Source organism: Protopterus annectens, chromosome 12.part0, assembly GCF_019279795.1.
Source record: "Protopterus annectens isolate FY-2018-M chromosome 12.part0, PAN1.0, whole genome shotgun sequence".
NCBI classification, from domain to species: Eukaryota; Metazoa; Chordata; order Ceratodontiformes; family Protopteridae; genus Protopterus; species Protopterus annectens.
The window spans coordinates 1,072,848,092-1,072,875,661 of record NC_056746.1 but is presented as its reverse complement, the minus strand read 5'-3'; the positions used below and the strand labels follow the sequence as shown (position 1 = coordinate 1,072,875,661).

Here is a 27,570-nt window from a genome sequence, read left to right as displayed (position 1 = left end):
TTGGAAGATGAGTAGCAACCTTTCAGGTACTGAATGGAAATTGCTGAACTTACTTAGGACCAGCAACATTAGGGTAATGAAACCTAATAAAGGTGGGGGTCTTGTCTTTTTGGATCTATGGGACTACAACAGAATGTTTAAATTATTACATTCAGATAATTAAAAGCTGGTCTCTCTGAATGAAGTCAATGGAGCATATCAAAGAGTTAAATAATTCATTAATGACTTATTTATAGATGCCCAGGTGGATGCGGATTTATATAATTATCTAATGATGTCTGCACCAATGATTCCAGTAAATTTTTGGCGTCCCTAAGATCCATACAGACTTGTATGGTCCCCCTTTACGTACTACTGTTGATGGGAGAAATTCCATCACTTATGCATGTGCAAAGGTAGTAGATAACGTTCTTAAAAGGTTTGTGGTGAGTGAACCTCAGACATGTAAAGATTCTTGGTCTTTCGTGGAATGTATTAATAATTCTGAGCTTCAGGAACAACATAATTTTTTAACAGTAGACATCAAGGATCTTTACATTGTTGTTCCCTAGAAGTTGGGAATTGAATGGTTAATAGAATTACTGCTTGAGAAAGGTGCAACCCCTTCCGATATCTCCTTAGTGGAAGGACTGCTTGATATCCTTAGCAATAATTTTTTATTTGAAGGTTCTTATTATTTGCATACTAAGGGGGTCGCAATGGGTTCCCCATGGGATGCCAATTTTGCCAATTTAGTAATGACATTTTGGGAAAGAGAACATTTGTTTAAAAACCAACATTTTTTTTTACAAAATTTTTTATTTCACGCATTACCTGGATGATATTTTTATCATCTTGAAAGGGGACGAAAATTTAGCCGTTGCATTAATTCAATATCTTATCACCACTGATTTTTTGAAATTTTCTTTTGCATTTAATACTAAAAAAAATTTCATTTTTGGGTTTACAGTTAAAGACAGACCCAATTTGAGATATGTACCTAATATTTTTAGGAAAAGCAGATATTCAATTTCTTTTTTTACATTTTGCTAATGCCCATCCATTTCATCAAAAACATTCTGTAGTGAAAGGTCAACTGGTAATGGTGGCCAGGACGATATCTCTGGAAGATTTTCTGAGTGTAATAAACTAAAGGATAGGTTTTCTAGACGAGGTTATCCAACTATTTTAGTGGACAACCTAATCAAGGAAGTACATAGAAAAAGGCATGCTGGCCATTTTTCGACCTATTGTAAGTAATATTCCTGTTGTTAATACAATCATCTATCAATGGCAAAGGATAGGACAAGTAAAAACTTTAGTCTAAGCTTTATTTCTCTCGTTTCAGCTTAGATTTCAATATGTTAAGAGAAATCGTAACAAGAAATTGGTCTGTTACTAGAGGATCCTTGTGTGAGAACAAAATTATTTTTAGGAGGGGCCATAACCTAAAATGCACTTTGAAAAAAACGTTAGATTCCTCTGCTTCCCATGTAGGCATGCTTAAATGTGAATCGTGTCCATATTGTAAATATACAGACATTGGGCAAACATTTTCTGTAAGGAATCAGAAATATAATATCGGTCGTAAATTTAACTGTAATTCTTGAGCTGTGGTCTACCTGGCGAGGTGTCATGCTTGACAAAGTTTTTATGTGGGAAAAACTGAACGCTGGCTGAGAGATCAAATTTAATAACATATTTAGAGTATCAATAAAGGCAAAGTTTTGAATGCCTTAGCAAAACATGTCTCTCTAAATCCAGGCCATTACTTTAAATTCAAGGTTATTGATCACATTGATTTTGATATTAGGGGTGTCCCTTCAGTATTAAAATTAGATAGGCAGGAACTCAGACAAGTGAGGTTGCCGTTGAACGCTTATTATCCTGGCTTGAATGATGTTCAAATGCTTGTTTGTTAAAGCTTAAAAGTCTGAACAGATGATTTTTAGTATTTCATTTTTATGAATACAAGTGTTAAACATAAATTTTAACTTAAGTGATTGTGTAGAGATTTTCTATGTAGTACATACAAGTTTTCTTATTTTCTTTGTATTTGTAAGTGGAAAGGGGGTGTGTATGTGAATATATTCTGTACGTCACTAGTTCATTAGATAGCTGAAGGTCATGTGATTTATATGCAGGCTTATTTAAATGTCTGTTAAATTAGTTATTTCTTGTCTGATTAAGTTCTTGTATTAATCTCGAATGAAAGCGCTTACATTAAATGATTAGTTGGGGTCTTGAATGCATGCCTTTATTTTTATATAATATTCATACACTACCAATAACACAGAAGAAAGAAGAATAGGCTTGTGATTATATACAATATACAGTTACCAAAATAGAGTACAATGGAAGACCTGTGAGAGACAGCTCATCAAGTCTACAGTGGGAAAGAGAAGAAAAGTGGGAGGGGGAGAGAAAGACATACCACACTGCTAAGGGTCATGACAAAATGGAGTTGTAGAATAAGGATAAACAAGCATGGCTTGCTTCTGGAAAAATAAAAACTAAAAGAAAATATTGTTTCACAAACATGATCACTTGTGCCTAGTAAATGCTGACATTGTACTGTTTCAATAAAGATCACTGCAGAGGTAGTCATATGACTCTTCTGTTACCATCATCCACATACGGGCACAACTGAACATGAATGTTGTCACTAAACTTTACATCAGCTTTCTCTTCTCATATTCATAGCACTTCAGTGCTTAAAGATTCACTGGTGAACTTTAACAATTTTCTCCACTTACTTGCAGTTCTGGGATTTCTTGCTGTACTGCCTGCTTGGTTATGCAGTCGTAACTAATGATACTGTACCCTCCTGCATGTGTATTTTTTAGAAACTCTTCTAAATGAATTGACAAATATGTAATCACTGCTAATGCATGTCCATTACACACACACACACACACCTGAGCAACATTATGTCATAGCACAGTATCTGCTCAACAAAAACATTTTCAACAGAACTCCACTCCATATCGTTTAAAAATGCACTTCAGTTGTTGCCAAATCTATGCTTTCTCCACCTCAAGCCACAAGATACAAGACCAGATAACATGAGCTCCTTTACCAACTGATCACTCATCAATATTCAGTTACTGCCTTAGATAATTTTTGCATCCATCAAATTGCACATATTTATTACAATAGTCTCTTATTTCTCCTCCTCCCCATACAAATTCATCTTAACACGTCTGATATCACCTTTTACATCTCTGTTTATCTTTCATAAACTATGGACTTGCTTAACGGAGCAAGTTTTTATCATGCTGCATAGGTTGTTTTTAATAAACTCTAGCTGATAAGATAATGTTACAACAACTTCAGAAAACAAAGACAACATTATCAGTTAATATATATCAGGTGTACTTAAGGTCTACTATTACTTATGTTTTTCCTAAGAATCTCTGCTACTTTAATTACAAATTTCTCTGCTACTTTAATTACAAATTACCACAATCAGGGTGGAACCTTTTGTAAGCAAAAAAGCTATACATACAAACTGCATTTAAGCTAGTTTAACTACGACCAATCTATCCTTAATGCTCCCTGAAACACTCCCATCAGTAAAGTTACTCTTAATACTATCTACACTTCAGTCATTCACCCCAACCTTTCAGTACTGCATGAAGTCTTCCACCCCTCTAAACATGGGTAATTAGTCCATCACATTGCAATGTGGGATACACCCATTAATAAACCTGAATGTCCTTCAGTTTTTATCTACTATACTGTTTGGATTACTTGTAGTCATCCATAAAACCGTGCTGCATTTAAATCTCTTCCTTTAAGGCTTGCAACAACTGCCTCCTAAACTACAAATTAAGTCAGTGTCTTCCCTCTGTAGGTGCAGAGTTTCACTGCTTTACTTCGCAACAATAAACACAAATGCCACATTCATAACAATGCACCACCTCGCTATTATCTGAACCAATCAGTGCTCTTTTCTGTTTGCACACTTTCTACGAAATACCCTCATTTTCACTTTCTATTGATTACATTTTCACTTCCTATTACACTGTATTATTTCCAAAACATCATCAATAAAATATATGGTGACTTACTCTCTTTAAACAAGCATGCAAAATCCAGTCAAGGCATACCTCCTTCAAACAACATTCTTACCTGTTTTGTTCCATGCAGCATTCTCTGTGGCTGTGGGGAGCTCAGGATAGTCTGTACAAATGGATGGCATACTGCAATCCACTGAGAACTACATCTGTGAACAAGCTGGAAAAAAACGTCAATATCCCCTTATTGTTGTATTGTGTCTATTTACAAACAACATTAAATAACTACATAAGAGCGCTAACAATTCAGACATGGGATCTTTTCTTTAAAAAGAGGGTCACAAGCTTTTTGTAACAAATACGCAAACAATAAGGTGATGAATCACATTTTATTTCAAAAGCACTACTAAAATAATGTTCTAAATGCAAGAAAAGTTCTGGAGGTTTGCTCTGAATAATTTGCTACACCTGCAAGTGTGGGATACAGTTTAAAATGCTGACAACCTAGGGCAATAGGGAATTCCTTGCTATGCAAACAAACAAAAAAAGTATCTTTCAGGTCCCAGAAAGTTTGATACTCCAATATCAACCATCACAGAAGGTTACAAAAACACTGACACCATAAAAAGGAAACAAAAATGTTACCTCATATTACATTTGGGGGGGGGGGGGGTGATACACACATGCAAATAATAAGCATCTGATTTCTGTGGGATCTGCAGACTAAAATGACTGCAAACAGCTAAAAATGAAAAACAAATTGTACATTTCCAAGCTGACAAAAAAATTTAAGAAATTTCTCCAATGGCAAGAAGCTGCTATGGTAGATACTGTGGAAAACAAAGCCTTGTTGCACAGTTATGTTCATGTAGGGAAGACAGTTATTTAAAACAATTAACTTCATGCACATCTATTTTCGGTAAATGAAGATAACTATATAAAGCAATTAACTTTCTGTAATCTGTCAGCAGGTCTACTCTGAACAACCGACTACCAAAACTCAAACCAAACCAGTCAGTCCCAAAGATGGCAGCACATTGAGTAACAGCTTAATTTTAGCTCTCCCCATGTGAAGAGAGAAAGTCAGCAGAGAATGCCACTGGACTTGTGTATCTGGGTAAATTTCATTAGCAGGCTAATAAGTGCACTGCCTGGTTACCAGGAAAAAAGAAATACAGAGGGCCTGAAGGAAAATCAGCTACAAAAGGATGAGGAAAAACACTAACTTGAAAAAGTACTGGAGCTGTTCAGCAAAAAGTAGTACAAGCTCCGGACACAACTTCCAGTAACCTAGAAAAAAGTATAAGAGACAACTAACTGCACATAGACCTGGTTAAAATAAATGAAACAGTGATGGAGTATGTGATATCCCCAACTCGGGGCCAGTAGTCAAGGAGCCTGAATCTTCAGCAGTGACACTGGAGAGGGATGTTTACTTGAAATACAAATGGATACACTCAGTATTTCCAGATGCAGACCTCTCTGTATCAAGCACAACTTCCCTTAAGAGCATACAGAGAACACAGTCAGGCCAGTGTCTGGATTTATTTACGTATATTCTCCTCCCTCCAGGGCCCCAATAAGGCGCTCCACTAGCACAGCTATAGGGTTAAATCCTCAGCAGAGTGTCCAAGCCAAGTCAGACCCTCTCTGTGAAACCACTGCTTCGTGTCCCTGCTCCAAGTAGCTGGCCGACACACACACACACACACACACACACACACACACACACACACACACACACACACACACACACACACACACACACACACACACCTGGGAAAGGCTAGCACAGATTTACCACTGTGCCCACTTCTGCTCAGATAAGGTAGTTATTGCCACCAGACACTACAAAGCCAGCTACCCAAGGCTCTTGCAAGGGTACCCAATTATACTGAGAGAAAATAATATTATTACAAATGTTAATGTTGACCAAACAGCCAAGCTTCAGGTGTGGCCACAATGTCAGCAATAGATACAAGTACTCTCAAAAGGTTAACATATTCTCTAAAGGACCAGCCACAATGAAAAGTTTAAATATATTTAATAATAAAAACATGAAAATACGAAGTATCTATTTACAGTAAATACCAGAGTTTCATTCACAGGAGATATTAAAAACAACTGGAAAGATTCACAGTTACAGAAAAACAACACTTAATTATTCTTACTATATTTTCCTGACTGATCTAGAGAATTACTGTTCCTACTTAACAGAGAAAGGCAAGATGAAGTAGGTGAGGGATCCTTCTACATCAGGTTCCATGAAACAGACTGCCCTGAGACTGTCTCACCTATTAAAACAGTATTTCTATACAGAATTACATCACATACATCTGGTCATCTGACTTCTGGTTCCCATGCAACACCCATTTGCCAGAAACTGCCACGATTTAGCACCTACATATCATCCGTAATACACACAAAAGTGCATTGCTCAGATCTGGTGCAGTTTCTGGAAGTCATAAAATAATTACAAACTTCAACTTCTCAAAGAGGCCAATATACCATGCTTCTTACAGGCTTCATTCAAAACTGTGAGATAACATCTTTATGGCCTAGGCCTAGTAATTTAATTTCTTACTATTTCCCAAAGTTAGCTGGAGGTGAGCTTAACCTCTTCTTTTACTACACTCCGTTAACGTTTATATATTTAATTCAGATACAATACAATCAGGACACACTGGTGGTACATTTTAACACAAGCAACTTTACATGTCTATGTTCAACACAAGCATCTGTACAAATCATTTTGATATTCAAACATATAATGATTTACTAAATTCCAGCTAGCTGTGCAGGCATATGCTACACATCCACTGCCCTACTTCTCCTGGCATAGCTGGCGGTATCTCCTATTGTCACAGAATGTATCAACTCAAACAAAAGGCTGGAAAAATGGAAAAAGCTTTAAACAGACATTAAAATGAGGTGATAAAGCTGCAAAAAGCAGAGGTTGAAATGAAGAAAAGGCTGGCTGAATAGCACACTGCTCAAGAAAAGAGGTTTAAAAAATAATAGAATTAGAGGACAGAGCGTGCAGGGAAAATCTGAGATTTTCAGCTGTACCAGAGAAGCCGGAAGGAATAGACTGCATTAATTTCATGAAAGCAAAGATAAGTAACTGGACTGGTATTCCCGAACAGGGGTTGTTAATTGAAACAGCACATAGTGTGTATGCTCCAAACTTTGCTATGAGAAAGCAACCTAGGCCTTTAATATTAAGGTTGAAATCCTACCTGCAGGAGGAGTTGATTCTGACAAAACTGTGGCAGAACTGCGAGACAGAGTGTTTGTGGAGAATGATTACTCATTGAACACCAAGCAGAAGAGAAGTAAATTTATTCCACTATTCAGGGAATTTCGAGAAGCAGGCATGAGATTCAAACTGCTGTACTCAGCTATCTTCAAAATATTCTTCCCTAGAGAGAATCATTTTTTGATGAAGTACATGCTAAGGAGAAAATACAAAAGTCTGTCCACAAAAAGTGAGCTGTGAAACATGAGATTCTGCTTCTTGTTCACAGGTTCATAAGTGTGTACTAGGCTAATGGCCCTGGAGCCTATATAATAAGTCTTGCCCAAGAAGATTCCCTGGCATCATGCCACCCAAAGTTAGTTCCCAGTGCCCCTGTCAAGCAAGGCCACTGAAGTGATCCCCGGGGTGAACTTCCTATTGCCCATCCACTCAAGATTTCTCTTAAAGAGGGCCAGTGAAGTGCTCTGCTTGACGTGAATGGGAAGTGTGCTCTTTTGGTAATAAAGACCACAGAGACACTGTGCCAGTGAAACCTTTCCCAATGTTTCAAACAGAAAATGCTGGAGACAAGAAAGGCAGCACAAGAGTTGACTAGAAGAATCAATAGCACATTAGAAATGAAGCAGAGACAGGATATGGAGACTGTGATTATGTGAGGTAGCGCCAGCTGTACTAGGAAGAGTAGGCAGTGCTTGTGTAACATATGCCAGCATAGCTAGATGGAGCTGTGTAAAGAATTATACATCATTTGAATATCAAACTGATCAGTACATATGCTTGTGTTAAAATGCATTTGTCAAGATGCTTGTGTTAAAAAAAAAAAAATATATATATATATATATATATATATATATATATATATATATATATATATATATATATATATATATCTCAACAGTGGGTCCTGCTGGACAAAAAAAATATATACATGCATCAGACTAAATTGCTGCACCTGATAAAATTTATACATTTTAACAGAGGATACTGGAAGGGAAGGGGTTAATCTCAGCCCAGCTAACCTTAAGAAAAATAGCCTGAAATTAAATGACCTGGTTTAGGCCATAAAGATTTTATCTCACAGGTCTGAATGCAGCCAAAGATACAATGTATGTGCAACCCTGGGGTGCACAGAATAGCTTGTTAGTTTTTGCAGGAAGGGTGAAAGTGTTGGAATTGTTTTACAGTTTCCAGATCCGGTAATAAACCTTGACCAATGTTCTATATGAGACTTTGTGAGTACTGAGACACATTAGCGCCATATCCTGGCTCGATTTCTAGTGAAGGGGTAGTGTGGGAACCACAGAGTCAGGTGATCAGATGTGACGTCATTCTCTACGCAAGCACTGAAATTGTATTTGAATACTAGTGGAAGATGTGATAAGTTCACTCTGTTCTTGGGCCCTGACAAACATACTCATCTGCCTTCATCTTGCCTTGCTTTAGTAAGCAATTAGGGACTAGTAATTCTTCAGTCAGTTAGGAAAATATAGTGAGATTAGCTAAATGTTTTTTTCTGTATCTGTCAGTATTTCCATCTGTGTTGCTTTTTATATTTCCTGTTATAGAAACTCTGGTGTTTATTGTAAATAGATATTCACTATTGTCATGTTTTTTTTAATTATATTATTAAACATATCTAAACCTTTCATTGTGTCTGGTCTTTCAGAAAATATTTAACCTCTGGAGTACTTGCATTTACTTAGTGGTACTGTGGCTTCACATTCCTGAAAGTCTTGCTGCTTTTAACACTACCATTTGTACAATTATTAATTTTAATATGTGGAAATGGGTACCCTAGTAAGAGCCTTAAGGTAGCTGGCTTTGGGTGTTCTGGTGGCAGTAAATCTACCTTATAGTCTGGGTGGAGTTGGCAGAGTGGGTAAGCTGCGTCAGCCTCTCAGGTGGGTTGGCATATGTGTGTGTCTGTGAAAATCAAATCTCAAAGAGTGTGCGAGACCGCTTCTTTGAACAAAGACATTGGAAGCGCTGATTTCACAGAAAAGATGGAGGACTTGGCTTGGATCACCCAGCTAAGTACTTAGCTCTGTGGTTGTCAGTGGTGAGTCTTATTTGGGGTCTAGAGAGAATAAGAAGAAAGCCCAGCCCCGGGACTAGAGTATGCATGGTTTGTGCGCTCTTAAGGGAAATTGTACTTGGCGGAGAGAAATGCAAATGAAAATGCTGTGTCTAATTTTCTCGCAGTGAACTTTCCCCACCCATATCAGTAGTGGGATTGAAACTCCTTGATCACTGGCCTAGAAGAGGATGTCACAGAGATGAACAGGAGTAAAACCAGTTACTTAGATATTGACAAATGTGAGATTACAATGCAATAATTATATTTGTGAAATAGGACAGAATAAAAAAATATGGAAATATTGGACTCTGTTGGACTTGCGGAGAATTCTAAAGCATATGCCCTACTTCATGTCATTAATGTTCGGAAAAATACCTGGGGAGGGTAAGAAGAGGGAGAAAGTTAACCAAGTAAAAATTTTTTTTCTTAACAGCACTATATTTATATTGCATGATTTTCTTTGCATGCTCTAAAGTAAAGTTTTCTCAGTTACTTTTAAGTGTAATGGGGATATTATTGCAAACAAGTGCTCCTGTTTTTTCCTTCTCCCTTCTCTCTCCTTCAGTTAAGAGATATAGTCACTGCAATGTATATAAAAAAAAACTGACTAAAAGAGCATGACAAAAAGACTGGATTAAGACCCTTGGCTTGATCTAGTAACGAGCTTTAAGAAAAAGCAAATAAATTAAAAAAAATGAATATTGTAAAGCTTTTTTCTAGCAAATAAATGTATCCTTAGTAGCAAATCTGTATCTGGTCCTCATGTCTCCATAGAAACAATCTGACAAAGAGAAATTGGCTAGGGAAAAAAAAAGAAATTGGTTAGGAGACCATGTCCTCCGAAAGCATTCAGATGTTTTCCCAGCTGTAGTTCAGAACTTCTACGAAAGTCTGTATAAAGCAGAGAAATATGAAAATCAAGAAAAGATACAAATGGAAATGTTTATGGAAGAATTAAATATGCCAAGGTAACAGGATAGGAAGAGATGAAATAAAAATGGTGACGGATAGCCAATCCACAGGAAAGTCCCCAGGAATACATGGTACTCCTGTGGAAGTTTAGAAGCTAGGAGAGAAAAAACTGATAATGATCTGGAAGGTTTTGTTTAACAGTATTTAAACAGAAGTACCAACATCCTGGAACAAAGCGGTAAGTTACTGTAATACCAAAGGAGGATAAAGATCCATCAGATCCAACTTCAAACAAGTCCATTTGAATACAAAACTATTATTATAAAGTGTTTATGTCTAGAATTGCTAAAAGAATAGCAAAAGTGATGAAAAAACTGATGGATATGGAAGGAAAGCAAGCACTTGACAACATTAACAGAACACAGACGATCTGGAGGTAAGCAGAATTTAAGAAAATACCACAGTTGTTGGTGGGTCTTGAAGCAGAGAAAATATTTGACAGAAAAAGCTGGTACTTTATTGAGCAAGGCAATGGAAGCATTTGCATTCCCTGATAAAATTATAAGGTTGGTTTGGAGGTGGTTAGATCAGACTACAAACTAATCACATGGAAATCCACATCTCACCAACACCCCTAAAGTATTCACCATGAAAAACTTCTCCAAAGCTGACTTTGGACTCCTAAAAACAGAGTTGGCTAACTTCACGGCACCCATGCCAATGGAAAACACATGCATGACTGCCAAATCATACACAAATGCACTGTACGAACACGTACATAAATGCATGGAACTAGCCATACCCAACAGAACCAAGACACTCTCCTCCAAAAAAAAAAAAAAAAAAAAAAAAGGGAAGCCAATCTGGTGGTCCCCTGCCATTAATAAACTCTACAACAGAAGGAAGAAACTGTTGCACAAAAAGGTGAAGTCCCAAGACTGGAAAAATTCCCTTACTAGCCTCAACAAAGTTGAGATCACTCATCAAAACCTCCAAAGCCAGCTATGAATGCAGCATTGCGGCAGGCACTAAAAACAACCACAAAGCCTTCTATAGTTATATCAAGAATCTCCAAGGCAATACCCAGATTTGCTCCGAGTTACTGCACAATGGTACCTCCTCTATTGAGCCAACAGATCTTGCCAACATCCTGGCCGACAGATTCAGTGCCAAATTTACCCCTCTCCCTCCCTAAAAGGATCGATCTAAATACTGGAAGAATGTCAGGCATCCAGCATTACTGAAGCACAGGTTAAAGCTGCATTGTCCAAGGCTAAAAATACAGCTTCCATGGGACCAGACAATATCCCTGGCTGCACTGTATGCGAATTACAAAGTGAACTGGCACCACATCTGTGTGCCCTGTTCACTCGCAGCCTCACGTCAGGCTTTGTCCCTATCGAATGGAGCACTGCTACAGTCATCCATCTCCATAAGGGAGGAGCAACTACAGACCCTGGAAATTATCGCCCCATTAGCCGGACGAGTCTGACACGCAAGGCTATGCAGCACATCATCATGGATCTAATTAACAAGAATATAGGGAATCTCCAAACTCTAGATCCTACACAATTTGGTTTTGTGAAAGATAGAGCATGCCTGCTCAACCTGGTTGACTTCTTTGAGTCAGTAGCCAGAGCTGTGGATGAAGGTAAGGCAGTTCATACAGCTGATACCATTCCTCTAGCCATCAACCCCTATATTGTTAGGTGGGTTGCAAATTGGCTCACAGACAGATCCCAAGTAGCAGACTCCAAGTCAGACTGCCGACCAGTCACTAGCAGAGTCCCACAGGGATTGGTCCTGGGTACTCTCCTGTTTGTCTTCGACTTCTCAGAAGTCCAAGCCAACATGGAGGGACTCTGGCTGACCAAATTCGCAGATGACTGCAAGCTGGGAGCCATTATTAATTCCCCAAGTGATGCAGACATCCCATTATTAACTCACCAAGTGATGCAGACATCCTACAGAAAGGGCCTCACTGTGACCAGTGACTGGTTTCGAAACCATGGCCTTAAGCTTAATGTCAAAAAATGCATAGTCATCCCACTAATTACCACATTGATGGGAGCCCACTGAACAGTGAAGGTGTTATAAGAGATCTGGGGACACAGGTTGACAGCAACCTCTCCTTCGACCGCCACATTGCCACTGTGGTGACACATCTCAGTGCCAAGGGTTTTGCATCCAGGAAGAAAGAGGTAATCATTTCTCTCTACTCTTCCCTCATTAGACCAATCATAGAGTATAATGCCCCATTTAGCATGTACCTCACTAGATACCTTCAACAGCTGGAGAGGCCACAAAAGTACCTCACAAAGAGGATCCTAGGCCTTAAACACGTGTCCTACATGGACAGACTCAAAAACCTCCAGCTATTCTCTGTCTCATATCGTCTAAGAGGTGATCTCTGCTCGACTTACAAAGCCATGTCTGACCCAGCTCTGTTAGAAATGCTAGATGTAAAGGAATCCCAATCCATCTGCACCACACGCACCAGAGACCTCAACCTCATTACCATAATCAACAGAATATGCTGGAGGGACAGGTTCATAACACAGAGACTGCCCATGCTCAAAAATAGATTTCCCATACATGTCAAGCAGAGCACCTCACTGGCCCTCTTCAAGAGGGATCATGACGACTGGATGGGAAATAGAAAGTTCACCCCGGGGATCTCCCCAGTGGCTCAACTTGATAGCGGCACTGGGAACTAACGTTGGGAGGCACAATGCTAGGACACTTCTATGGGCTAGGCTTGTAAAGGCTCCAGGGCCATTAGCCTAGTACACACCTACTGGAGGCAAAAATTAAAGTGGGTGGGGTCCTCTGATGATTTCTGCTTAAACAGAAGGAACCAGGCAGGGGTGTCCGCTCCCCACTTTGTTATTTACATTATATTTAAAACCACTGGCTAAGAAAATAAGGGACTCAGAAATTCAAGGATATAATTGGTATGGTAGTCAAGAAAAGCTAGCTCTGTTTGCAGATGATATTAATTTTATACCTGACAAAAACAGAAAAGGACAAGTGCTGTGGAACATTTTGAGACAGTTTCAAATCTTTTTGGGATATAAAATTAATGAAGCGAAAACAAAGACAATAGTGGTAAATTACCCACACATGAATTGGTTCAAGCAAAATTCATATTTATGGGGACATGATAAAATGATGTCTTTAGCAGTATGGATTAAAAAGTACAGTTTTGTACCTACCATAAATGTAGATGTTCGAGGATTCCCTTGCTGCAGTCCTGACAATTGGGTATAGTCCGCGTCCCAGTCGGCCCGAATACCAGAGGGTCATGGCGCCTTAGACTGACGCCAGTACGTCAGGGTACTAATGCGCATGACCGACGTCATTTCCTCAGTCTTTTCTTGCCCCAGATGTCAGAAGACCCAAAAAGACAAGTCCCAAAAACAACCTGCACCAAAAAACATGTACAATATAGACAGTAATATATACACAAAACATAAGCATGTAAACTCACCTACACAACCACCCTGAAACACAGAGGGGAAGGAGGGAGGGTGGAATCCTCGAACATCTACATTTAGGGAAGGTACAAAACTGTACTATGTTCTTCGTCCTCCCTTGCTGCAGTCCTGACAATTGGGTAGAATCCCAAAGCAGAGGTAAGGGAGGCTGGCAAATTATAAAGTAGCAGGAGCTGACAACATGCCTTGTAAAACAGCTGTGGCAAAACCAGCTCTAGTCTTAGAGTATATAGGCAGGTGATAATGCCTAGAGAAAGTATGCACTGAACTCCAAGTAGCTGCTTCCAGAATATCCTTAGTTGCCACCCCCCTTAGAAATGCTGTTGAAGTGGCAGTAGCCCTAGTGGAATGAGGCCTAATCCCAGCTGGAACCTCTTTGCCATGATGGGAATAACAAAATGCAATGCAAAAGCCAATCCACCTAGAAATAGTTTGTTTTGACACAGGCTTGCCCTGTGAACTCAAAGCAAAAGAAACAAGTAACAGCTGAGACTGCCTAAAATCTTTAGTCCTGCTCAAATAATAACGCAATTGCCTGTGTACATCTAAAGTGTGCAAAATCTTTTCCCCTTTATTTTGAGGATCTGCAGAAAACGTAGGCAAATGAATAGTTTGGTTTAAAGCCACACTAGAAACCACCTTAGGCATAAAGGAAGGATTAGTACGTAATGATACCCTGTCCTTATGGAAAATCAAAAAGGGCTCTACTGCCATAAGGGCCTGCAACTCAGACACCCTTCTTGCAGAAGTAATAGCCAACAGAAAAGCAGTCTTCCATGACAAATATTTCAATTCAGCAGTAGCTGCAGGCTCAAAAGGTTGTAGAGTAAGTTTTTCCAACACAAAATTGAGATCCCAAGCAGGAGTAGGAGCTCTACGGGGGTCTTATATTCTTTGCCCCTCTAAGAAACTGTTTGAACAAAGGATGCGAAAACAAAGGTGGGTCACAATCATAGTGAGCTGAAATTGCTGCAGCATGAATCTTTATGGAAGAGAAGGACAAACCTTTGTCCAATAATTCAGTAAGATATTGAAGAGCCACACTCAAATTAGGCTCTGAAATCTCCAAATTCTTTGCTGTACTCCAAAATAAAAATCTCTTCCATTTTTCACTCTCCTAGTACTAGGCCTTCTAGCTTCCATAATTACATTTAAAACTTGTTGAGGAAGCTGAGACCTACCATGCTTCAACACAGAATATGCCAAGCTGTGAGATGAAGAGATTGAAGCTTGACATTGAGCAGATGACCGTCCTTCTGAGATAACAAATGAGGAATCAGAGGTAAAGGCCATGGAGGCTTCTTTACAAGACTCCTTAGAAGTGGGTACCAGTGTTGTCGAGGCCAATCTGGAGCTATCAAAATCATCCTTGGCCTGTCCTGTCTGACCTTTAGTAATACCTTTGGAAGAAGAGGTAGAGGTGGAAAGGCATAGACATGAAGGTTTTTCCAACTGAAAGACAGAGCATCCACTTTCCAAGCTGTGAGATGAAACCCCTTTGTGCAATACTTTGGCAGCTGGTGGTTTAGTGGAGAAGCGAACAGATCTATGTCTGGAGTTCCCCATGACACTGTCAATTTCTGAAATACATGAAGATCCAGTTTCCACTCGTGGGGATCCATGATTTGTCTGCTTAATACATCTGCTAGGGAGTTCTGTGCTCCTGGCAGAAACCTTGCCTGAAGAGTCAGTTGCAGGCTTAACGCAGTCTCCCATAAAATCATTGCTTGCCTGCATAGAGGATAAGAATGTGTTCCCCCTTGCTTGTTGATGTACCACATGACAGTTGTGTTGTCTGTCAGAATCAACACCTGCCCTGGAAGAAGTAACTCCTTGAACGCCATCAATGCAAACTGGACTGCTAACATCTCCTTCATGTTGATATGTAGATGCTGTAGTCTGGCAGGCCACTTGTCTTGTATCCACTTTCCATTTAGATGAGCTCCCAAGCAGTGTCCGAGGCATCTGTCGTTAAAATCTGACTCGCCTCTGGCCGGGTCACAGAGAGTCCCTTGTTTAGGTGACATTCCTGAGCCCACCACAAGAATTCCTTTTGAAGGCAAGGTATTATTTGAATGACAGTGTCCAAATCTTGGCAGTGCTGTGTCCATACATTTTGAGATACCATTGCAGCTTCCTCATATGCAGTTTGGCATTGGGAAGCACTAGAATACAAGATGCCATGAACCCTAATGCTTGAAGGACTGTCCTTGCAGTCAGCACGGACTGATGAGATAGTTGATGGAAGTAAAGTGACAGACTCATTTGTTTGTCCGGGGTTAAAAAGGCCATCTGGGCTGCTGTATTCAGTCTCACACCCAGAAAGCACATGTCTTGAGAGGGTACTAGACTGGACTTTATTTCGTTCACAGAATACCCTAGGCATCTTAGCACTGCTATGACATATTCCAGATGCTGTAGAAGGTGTTCCTTTTCTTGAGCCAGAATCAGGCAGTCGTCCAAGTAAGGATAAATTTGAATGCCTTGAAGCCTGAAGTAAGCTATCACTGGAGCCAGAACCTTTGTGAATACTCTGGGCGTAGATAAGCCAAAGGGCAATGCAGAGAACTGATAATGAAAATCTCCAGTTAGATACTTTCTGCAACTTAGCCTTATGGGCACATGAAGGTAAGCTTCCTTGAGATCCAAAGTTACCATCCAGTGATCCTTGCCCAGCAGAGGTAACAGTTGCTGTAACGTCAACATCTTGAACTTGGGAATGTCCAGATAAGTGTTGAGGATAGATAAATCCAAAATTGGTCTCCACGTGTTCCCCTTCTTTGGTACTAGGAACAGGCGAGAATAAAATCCAAGCCCCTTTCTGATACAGGGACTGGCTGAATAGCCCCTATCTGGAGTAACTGAGAAACTTGCTTGAGAGCCTCTTTTCTTTGTGGAGGAGGAACATCTGGCATGCCTTTGAAAGGGGCATTGTGTGGAAATAAAATCTGTACCCGTGATGAATGATATCCAGCACCCATCTGTCTTGAGTGATTAAATCCCAATTTTCTTTGAAAAGAGACAATCTTCCTCCCAAAGGAACTGCCAGCCGAGAATCCACTGCCAGCTGAAAAGGCAGGTCATTGGGTCTGCAAGGACTGACCCCTGCCCTCACCAGAAGTCTGAGCAGGTGAACTGTCTGATCTAGGCCTAAAGAACCTTGAGCCCTGCCCCTACCACGCCTAGATCTACCCCTAGACTGGGAACCATAAGCAGGATATGTCCACCCCTTAGCAGGCCAATTTCTACTAAACTTGGAGGCTGCACCTGCAAAAATCTTTAACAGTCTGCATAGACTTAGCTTTGTCCTCCATTTTCTTTAAAACTGCTTCCACAGGCGGTCCAAACAACACATCAGACTGTAAAGGAGCATCCAAAATCCTGGTCTTAACATGCTCAGCTAAATTCTGATCCTTCAACCATGCATGTCTGCGAAGAACAGAACTAGTAGCAGCCACCCTCGAGGAGGCCTGAACAGCATCAAAACCACACTGCAAAGAATGCTTACCCACTTGTTCAGACACATGAACCAAATCCAGCAATTCTTTACACTCAATACCTTCCGCCAAAGCATCCACCTTAGATTTCAATTGTGAAAGGAGATAATTCTGATATTTCAGCATATGAAATTGACAATTCAACGCCTCATGGCTAGAGTGGAAGAAGTATATACTTTCTTACCCCACCTATCCAAAGCCCTTGCCTCTTTATCAGAGGGACAGGATTTTTAACAACAGAAGCTTTAACACCTTTAGGCCCCTGAGAAACAGTTTCTGGGTCCGCCCTGGGACTCTTAAACAAATACTTATGAGCTTCGGGCACCCTATAATACCTATCAGGCTTAACAGGAGCAGGAGGCAAGGAATCAGGGTTCAGAGAAGCCTCTGCAAAACATCCTCCACCACATTCAACACAGGAGGAATAGCTAAGGGCCTATGCTGAGGCAAAACAAGAATTCCCTAAGCCTTTTTCTGGAGTCAGAGTAATCTTGGCCTTCCCATTTAAAGTGCTCCCTCATGGAGTGAAGAGTCTCTGAAAATGAAAAATCCTCAGGAGGAGAAGCTGAAGGAGTGGAATCATCCACATCAGAATCAGAATAAGCAGGAAACTCTTGCAAGTCTTCCACAGAAGACTCTGAAGCCTGTGAACACTGTTCAAAACTATCAAACTCCTGTTCCACCCTAGGCCTCTTATCAGGTGGGGGCATAGAACCTCTAATCAGAGTAATCAAATCTTCAGCCATTTTAAGCATATGTTTCTTAGGCACAGAGCCCGAAATGCTAGGAGAAGCCCCTACAGAAGCTCTGGAAACAGAAGGAGAGGCCCTAACTACCTTGGGAAGAGAGGGAAGAACAGTTACCTGAGAAGCCCCCTCAGCCTGGCCTACTTCCTGAGAGGGCACATCCTGTAACAGTAAAGTATCTGCCTGAGACTCCATAGAGACTCCTGGCAAAACCTCTGGCTCCCCTGAGCCTTCTAAAGGACCGACGTCCGGGACTGCCGGTTCCTCACCCCTAGACTTCACTGTTTTGTCCTTGCGCTTCTTAGAGGAAGCAGGCGTCGGAGCATCCGACGGCATAGTATAATTGCAACGCTTCCCAAACACTAACCTAGCACAATCAAGCCTCCTCTTAATAGTGCGCTTATTAAATCTAGCACAAGAGCGGCAACCAACAACGTCGTGTTCAGGCCCTAAACAAGGTATACACAATGTATGATAATCCCTATCTGCTTCCCACAAGAAATACAGTTATTCACTTTTTCTGACATCCGTAATATACTGAGGCAAGAAAAACCAAAATGTTCTACTTAGCCAACTCTGTACGGTCTGAAACAAAATCTCAGAACGCCAACCTGCACAAATTGCTTCTGCATCAGAACATCTGATTCTAGTGTGGCAGTTAAGGATATGTGGGAAGAAACTAAAAAGAAAATACAAAAACTAAGAAACTGGAAGCTCTGTTATATGAATATGGATAGAAAGATACAAGCAGTTAAAATGTTTAGTCTCTTTATTCTTCTACACAGGCCAGGCATTTTTTTTTCAACCAGAGGAGAAGTTGTGCATAGCAATTAATAAAGAGTTGAAGGATTTTATCTGGGAGGGGAAGATGGCAACAGTCAAGTGGAATAAGCGGATTCTTCCAAAAGAACAGATTGGGATGACCTGATTTGTATTTCAGACCTACACAGTTAAGGCTCCTATACATAGCAGAAGCAGAAACCTACAATTCAAAGTGGAAAGGGAGGATGATAAATCGGGGGGGGGGGGCTCAAGAAACAAGGAAAGACTGGGATTTTGGATGCAGACCTTTAAGGAGAACAATAATCATAAAGATTATTATATTCATAAAGTAGCAGGAAGTACTCTAATAACCAAGCCAACACTGGACTGGAAAAAGGAGATTCTGCTGATAAGGATGATTTCAATTAGGGTTATAGGTAAGAGGGGCTGTAATTTATTGGAGAAAACTGGCAAAAGAACCAAGGAAATGGGAACAAATTGAGAGGGAAAGGTACAAGAATGGGAAGACGCCAAGAATTTATTTGGACTGCAGGTTAGATATTGTCTTGCCTATGAGGACCAATATCAGAGTATAGACAAAGAGAAAGAAATAGGGGCTCCTAAACAAAAGACCAGCACTGGTAAGAGTTTTTAGTAAAATCCATCTAGACAGAAACTGCCATTAAAAGCAGAATAATTAGCAGAGCATATAAAATACTGCATGATCACTATAAGAATCAATCAGTGAGGGTTAGAAAGGAGTGGGACGAGGGACTGGATGAACAATTCACAAATAAACAATGGGGGGGGGGGGGGTTATATCTATGTCTCCCAAACATGCAACAAAATCTAGAAGATTTAGGATTTTTGCTTGGAAATGTTTATACAGATATTTTTATAACCCAAGTAGACTCCAGAGTATTCTTCCTCAGGTAGATAGCAAATGTTGGAGGTGTGATGGGGAAGAAAGAGGTACTTGGGGACATAATGAGATGGCAGATTTTAAAGATTCCACGCAGACTACTCTGTCAGATATACTGGGTGGGTAAACTGATGCAACTCGGAAAATTATTTTTCCGAACTAGGACACAAAATTAGAATTGCCTAGACATAGTAAGGTCTTGCAGAGTCTAATTATGGTGGCTGCCAAAAAAGCAATTACTAGAAAATAGAAATCAAAGTCTAAACCAACTGTACTACAAGTAGTGAATATAGTAAGAGAGATAAAAGTGGAACTGGGATCTTTAGAAAATGGTAGGAGCAAATAATATAGAAATAATGGAAATTGTGGGAACAATACATACAAGGGATGAAGGAGGTTTAAAAGAAAGCAGGACTTGAATGACCTATGTAATGTTTGACTGAATGACTGGGAAGATTACAAGTGATGTATAATGTTTGCAGCTAAAATTGTGTCAGTATGGTTTGTGATGTAAAATACTTGCAACTAAGATAACGTCAATATGGTTTGTTTTCATTTATATAAATGTATGATTTCCTAAGTCAATAAGTGATAATTTACTAAAGACGTTTGTTTAAAAGAAACAAACCAGTGTTCATTTGTAGTATGCACTGCAAAACCAAATTCTTCATCGTACAGACATTGGTATAAATCTTCTTCCATCTGTCTTCTTTCCTTGGCAAGGGACAAAATAGGGCCAAAAGCAAGCCAAGAACAAGTAAGATATGCCGAATAATCACTATACAGTAAGAGGACAATACAGATAGTCTGTGAAAGCACAAACCGAGGAGAGGAAATGTAGAAAGCAAACCATGTTAACTGGCAACCACAACACAGCAATATGGTAACATTTTGAGCAACAGCAATATAGAATTTAGATGGTGTCTCAGTCACTGTGAAGCAAAGGAGTCACACATTACTAATTACTTCAGTTAGCTAGACTTCCAAAAAAAATTCTACCTGATGTCTGATCAAAAGTGATCATCTATGTAAATTTAAAATGCCTTTTGAACAGTGAATGCAAAAGGCAGCTAAGGGGTTTAATTTTAAGGTGAATACAAAAGGCAGCTAAATGCAGTAGGACATGAACTAATGGAATACAGATTCTGTCACATCGTCCAAAGCCTAAAGGCACCTTCCATGCGACCATAATGTTGACAGCTCAAGCAGCCCTTCAGAGCTTTTATGCCAGCTGAAAGAGGGATGCCTATGTCCTCACCCTGGCAACAAAAATCAAACAAAAATAATGGGGGTGGAGGGAGTGGCTACTGCAGCAGTGAGCAACAGAACATCTGTACTATGTTCATTTGATCACTGCTACAATGGCCTTACCTACGCAATTAGAATACTATAGCTTATAAGATTTGGGAGGAAGGATGAGGGGTCCAGGATACCCTGCACAACGGTCCTATCAAAGTACCGCAAGGCCTTCTATACCTGGAAAAGGAATCTAGTTTGCATTGCTTTGTAAAAGTTAAAAAGTATGTGCAGAGGACCAGGTTACTGCTTCTAGAAAACTTTAAGAGCTCACCCCTTTGCAAACACCCACTGAAAACAGTAAAGGCCCTAGTAGAAAGTGCCTTGATCTAGCCAGGAATGGTCTTATTGTGAAAATAAAGTTATGTACTCGCCATAACTAGGCATCTGTATTGTCCATGTTCATTCTTCCTCAATGCATGGGTTATGGGTCCTACTCTGCATTTTACAGACTTCTGATCCAGCTCTCAAGCTTCTCTCTCTACCCATAATGCCCTAGTCCTTCCCCAATACCTCAGATAGAGTTTGCTGCCATAAATGCTTCAATATACAACAGAAGAGAGGAGAAAGTAAACCAGGGCTCAAACCTGGAACTACAAGTTCCAAAGGTCCATCAGTGCAATTCCAGAAAATGACAGGAAGCGGGAAAAGTTGAGGAAGAATGAAAATGGACAACACAGATGCCTAGTTTTGGTGCGTACATAATGTCGTTCTTTTCATTCTTCCTTGACGTATGGGAAAGAGAGTCCTCAGCTACGTAAATCTTGCGTGGTCTTAAAGGAAGGATATTTCAGAGAACAGCTGAACCAAAAGCAGCTCTGCTTCTGGAAATTATGTCCAATTTGTAATAAGTAATAAAGCTATGAGCATTAGACCAGGTGGCTGCTGCACAAATATCATCAATGGAAGTTGTAGACCAGAAGGGAGATGAGGTTTCTACAGATCTAGTTGAATTGACCTTCGGTGGTTTTGGTAAGGAGACGCCTTACTGAGAATACATCCAAGAAAGGCAATTTGTTACCTATTCGGCCAATGTAACTTTAGAAATTGCAGAAACCAACCAACTAGGTGAAAAAGAGGCAAACAGCCGGTCTGTTTTTCTGAAATCTTTTGTACTGTGCAAGCCAAAACGTAGTTTACGCTACATCTTTTAGATGTACAATGACTTCTCCCTTGTTCTAAAATTTTGGAAAGAATAGTACATGACTGGTTTGGTTTGATTCAGAGGTCACTTTTGGTAGGAAGGAAGGATTGGTTTTGTAAGGTAACCTAGTCTTTATTAAAAAAAAAATAATGTATGGAGCTTTTGATAAAAAAAGCCTGGAGTTCGGAAAATCTTTTAGCAGAAGTAATAGCAACTAAAGGGCGGCCATGGTGGTGCAGTGGTTAGCATTACCACCTCATAGCAAGAGGTTCTCTGGTTCGATCCTTGGCTGGGGTGCCTTCTGTGCAGAGTCTGCATGTCCTCCCTGTGGTCACGTGGGTTTCCTCCCACATCCCAAAAGAGATGCTATAGGTGGATTGGACACTCTGGCAACTCAACACCATTAAAAAAATAAAAACACCCTCCACTGCCAATCATGAGCAGACAGGTGATCCGCTGTTGTGACCCCTAACCAGGAAAAAGCCAAAAGAAGAAGAGGAAGAAGTAATAGCAACTAAAAAGGCTGTTTTCCAAGACAGGAAGTTTAAGTCATTTTGCTGAAGGTTCAAAAAGGTTGTTGAGTTAAGCCTTGCGGTACTACTGTTAAATCCCAGGGAAGTGACTAATCTTTCATTGGGGGTCTGAACAGAAAGGTACCCTTTAGAAAGGCCTTGCATAATTTGGAAGCAGCCAAGCAAGAAACAGTGAAAATTTCATATGGCAGACAACTGTAGTTTGATTGTGGAAAAACTTGCATCTTCTTTAAAAGGAGAAGCTAAAAACTCCAATACAGAAAAAAAAAGGAGCGAAGGGATCAATGTCATTTTTCAGGGCCCAAATTAAAAATCTTTTCCACTTGCTCTTGCAAATTCTCTTAGTGGAAGCTGTCTGTGAGGATAAGAGTATATCATGAACCGGGGAAGAGAGCCTGGGCTGTCTAGCTATTAAACAGAACTGGAGAAACCATGTGGTTAGTCTCAGGGCTAGAATAATGGGATGTTTCAGCTCTGAGGGATGTGACAGGTCTGGACTGCAGTCCAGTATCCAAGGAGGATAAAGTACAGTTTTGTACCTACCATAAATGTAGATGTCCGATAGATATGCAACTGCAGTCCTGACATATGGGTTGTCCTGCCTCAGGCAGCCCTTCGGTCGGCCGGATTCAAAAGTCTGGGTCCGGCGTCAGCTGATGTCGCCTCCTCCCCGACGTCAGAGCGGCTGGGGTATAAAAGCATCAGCAGACGCCATCTTCTTCAGTGTTTCTTGCCCCAGATGCCAGGTGCCCTTCAAGGAAGGCTAAATTTAGTGAATGGATAAATTCCAGACATGCAAAACAGTAATAAACAGATACACCATAACAGATATCCCCAGCTAATTTGAAAAGGGGGGAGTGGACCCTAAAAAAGAGAAATACAGAGGGGTAGGAGGGAGGGAAAACCTGACTGCAGTTGCATATCTATCGGACATCTACATTTATGGTAGGTACAAAACTGTACTATGTCCTTCAAGAATGCAACTGCAGTCCTGACATATGGGTTGAATACCATAGCCAAGCTGGGGGTGGTAGGATCTAAGAAAGGGATGGTGTAGCTAAAATGCCCTGCAGGACTGCCGAAGCAAAGCCTGCTCGGGATCTGGAGTATAAAGGCAGGTTGTAGTGTTGGGTAAATGTATGCACGGAGCTCCATGTAGCAGCCTCTAGAATGTCCTTTGTAGCCACTCCTCTTAGAAAGGCTGTGGATGTGGCTATAGCTCTGGTGGAGTGTGGCCTAATATTGGCTGGCACACCTTTTCCATGGAAAGAGTAACAGAATCTGATGCAGTGTCCAATCCATTTTGAAATTGTTTGTTTGGAGATTGTCTTTCCTTGCACTCCAGCAGCATAGGCTACAAATAGTTGATCAGACTTTCTGGTGGTCTTTGTTCTGTCCAAGTAGTAGCGTAATTGTCTGTGTATGTCCAAAGTGTGCAGCAGCTTTTCCCCCCTATTTTGAGGATTGGGAAAGAAAGTAGGCAGGTGAATTGCTTGATTTAGAGACACCCTGGATATCACTTTTGGCATGAATGAAGGAATGGTTCTTAGAGAAACTCTGTCCTGATGAAAAATGAGAAAGGGGGGTACTGCCATGAGGGCCTGTATCTCCGAGACTCTTCTTGCTGAGGTAAATGCCAACAGGAAAACTGTTTTCCAGGAGAGAAATTGCATTTCTGAAGATGCTGCTAGTTCAAGGAGAGAAATTGCATTTCTGAAGATGCTGCTAGTTCAAAAGGAGGAAGAGTTAATTTTTCCAAGACGAAATTGAGGTCCCATGCAGGTACTGGTGGTTTTCTGGGAGGTTTGATATTCTTTATCCCTCTTAGAAACTGTCTTAGCAAGGGATGCGAAAACACAGGTGGGTCACAGTTGTATTTTGCTGAGATTGCTGAAGCGTGAATTTTTATGGAAGAATATGAGAGGCCACTATGAAACATTTCTGCCAAGTATTCTAATATCTGTGGTATGCTCATTACTGATGCATCCTGACCCTTGTTGGCATTCCAGATGATGAATCTCTTCCACTTGGCTGAATAGGTTTTTCTGGTGGAAGGTCTGCGCGCTTCCAGTAAGATTTCTTGTACTTTTTCAGAAAGAGAGATATGGTTGAAAGTCATGAAACCCTCCAAGCTGTCAGCTGCAATGTTTGCAGGTTTTGATGAACAGTCCTGTAATTGTGCTGAATTAGAAGCAGAGGCCATTGAGGCAAGGGCCACGGTTTGGTGTGAGTTATGCTCAGTAGCAATGGATACCAGTGCTGCCTTGGCCAGTCTGGAGCTATCAAAATTCCTTTTGGTTGCTCTGCTTTGATCTTCAGTAACACCTTGGTCAGTAATGGTAGAAGAAGGAATGCATAAATTGTTAGGGAATTCCAGCTGAAGGAGAGAGCATCCGTTCTCCAGGCTAGAGGATGGTGCATCCTTGAACAGAACTTCTCCAGGTGATGATTGAGGTGAGAAGCAAAGAGATCTATGTCCGGTCTTCCCCATGCACTTGTTATTTGTGAGAAAATGTGTGGATGCAGCATCCACTCGTGCGGATCCAAGAAATTTCTGCTCAGCCTGTCCGCCAGAACATTGTCCTTGCCTGGAACAAACTGGGATTGCAAGTGGATGTTCAGATTCAGGGACTTTTCCCAAAAAGAGTCATTGTTAGTCTGCAGAGGGGGTAAGAGTGAGTGCCTCCCTGCTTGTTTATATACCACATGACAGTGGTGTTGTCTGTCCTTATTAGCAGATGACCTTGGTGAAGGGATTTCCCGAAGGCCTCGACTGCATGTATCACTGCCAACATCTCTTTTTGATTTATGTGCAGATGCATTTCCCTTGGAGTCCATTGCCCTTGAATGCATCTGCCCTCCATGTGCACCCCCCATCCATGGTCTGAGGCATCTGTTGTAATGGTTTGATTTGCTAGAGGTTTGTTGAAAGACATGCCTTTGTTTAAATGACTTGCTTGAGCCCACCACAAAAATTCCCTTTGCAGGCATGGAATGAGTGGTATTGCGTCTTCTAGATTGTGGCTGTGTTGAGACCATAAGCTTTTTAGGTACCATTGTAGCTTTCTCATGTGTAGTCTTGCCAGAGGTACCAGAAGAATGCAAGATGCCATGAACCCCAGGGCCTGCAGGATTTTCCTTGCGGTCAGCTGGGTGAGCTTTGCTAGGCTTTTGAAGTAATCTGGTAAATGTTCTTGTTTCTCCTCTGTGAGGAAAGCCATTTGTGATTGTGTGCCCAATTTGGCTCCTAGAAAAATAATCTGTTGGGATGGCAGTAGTCTTGATTTTTGAATGTTGACTGTGTATCCCAAAGCCTTTAGTAGATGAATGACATAGTCCAAGTTTCTTATCAAGGTTTGTTTGCTGTCTGCTTGTATAAGGCAGTCGTCCAGGTAAGGGTATATTTGAATCCCCTGGAGCCTGCAATGTGCAACTACTGATGCCAGGCATTTCGTGAATACTCTGGGCGCAGTAGATAAGCCAAACAGCAATGCTGAGAATTGATAATGCTCTGACCCTGCAAGAAATCTGAGGTATCTTCTGCAACTGTGTCTGATTGGGACATGCAGGTATGCCTCCTTGAGGTCCAGAGTAACCAGCCAAGACCCCTTGCCCAGCATGGGAAGGAGTTGCTGTAAAGTCAGCATTTTGAATTTTGGCACAATGAGAAAAGTGTTTAGAGCGGACAAGTCCAGTATAGGTCTCCATTGCTTTTCTTTTCTTGGAACAAGGAACAGTCTTGAATAGAATCCCTGGCCTTGTTCCTGAGGAGGAACCTTTTCTATTGCTTTTATTTGTAACAGCTTTGAAACTTGTATGAGTGCCTCTGCCCTTTGATTTTGTGGCAGATTTGGCATGCCTTGTCTCGTTGGTAAGGTATGGAAGTGGAACCTGTAACCTTTGTCTACTATGTCCAGAATCCATTTGTCCTTGGTTAAAATGTGCCAGTTCTTTGAGAATAAGGATAATTTTCCGCCTAGAGGTGCTTCTCTTTGGGCCTTGGTCGGCGGAGTGAAAGTCAAGTCATTGTGATTGTCCCTGTGGTACAGCTGAACTCCCTGCGCCACTTCTCTGATTTGGTGGTTGCCATTGGCGGCCCCTGTAGGAGCCTCGGTATTGCCCTCTACCTCGAGCACGCCTGTTTTTTCCCCTTTGAAACTTGTCAGTGTCTGGAAAGGACCAATTCTTTGAAGGCCAATTCCTGCTGAATCTGGGTGGCTGAACCTGGAGGAAATCCTTGACTGTCTGTACTGATTTAGCCTTTTCCTCAATAGACTTCAACACATCCTGTGCATTAGCACCAAAAAGCTTCTGTTTTTCCAGAGGTGCATCTAGGAGCTTTACTTTAACATGGTCTGGCAGTGGCTGTTCTTTCAGCCAAGCATGTCTATGTATAACGGCCCTGGTCATAGCTGCCCTACATGAAGCTTCCAATGCATCATAACCACACTGAAGAAAACGATTGCTAACCTGCTGAGTGTTATGTTCCAAATCCTGCAATGCCTTTCTATCTATAGGCTCAGGAGAGGCTAACTTTCTGCAAATCATCCATTAAGTAATCCTGGTACTGAAACATATGACAGTTAAGTGACCTCATGGCAAGGGTGGAAGAGGTATAAACTTTTTTGCCCCATCTCTCCAGGGACCTTGATTCCCTGTCTGCGGGCAAAGGGTTTTTGGCAGAGGAAGTAGCCACTCCTTTGGGCCCCTGAGAAATAGTTTCTAGATCCACAGAGTGGGCCTTAAAGAGATGCTTATGCGTTTCAGGAACCCTGTGATATCTGTCTGGCTTGACAGGCGCAGGAGGGAGAGAATCAGGGAAGCACTGGAGTCTGAGTATACATCATCCAAGACATCCAACACTGGAGGGATAGGCTAATGGTCTGTGCTGGGGTAACTTAAGGAAGGTACGTAGCCTTTTCCTGGA

General features: G+C 40.9%; 1 protein-coding gene across 3 annotated transcripts in view; it reads right to left on the bottom strand.

The window, feature by feature from the left end:
• LOC122816976 (ubiquinol-cytochrome-c reductase complex assembly factor 1) overlaps window positions 1-27,570 on the bottom strand; it is a 1,543,629-nt gene that overhangs the window by 1,462,663 nt on the left and 53,396 nt on the right. For all 3 annotated transcript variants that reach the window (XM_044090088.1, XM_044090087.1, XM_044090089.1), the window contains exon 2: window positions 4,114-4,218. In XM_044090088.1, the coding sequence (XP_043946023.1) occupies window positions 4,114-4,218 (105 nt within the window). The remainder of the gene's footprint in view (window positions 1-4,113; window positions 4,219-27,570) is intronic.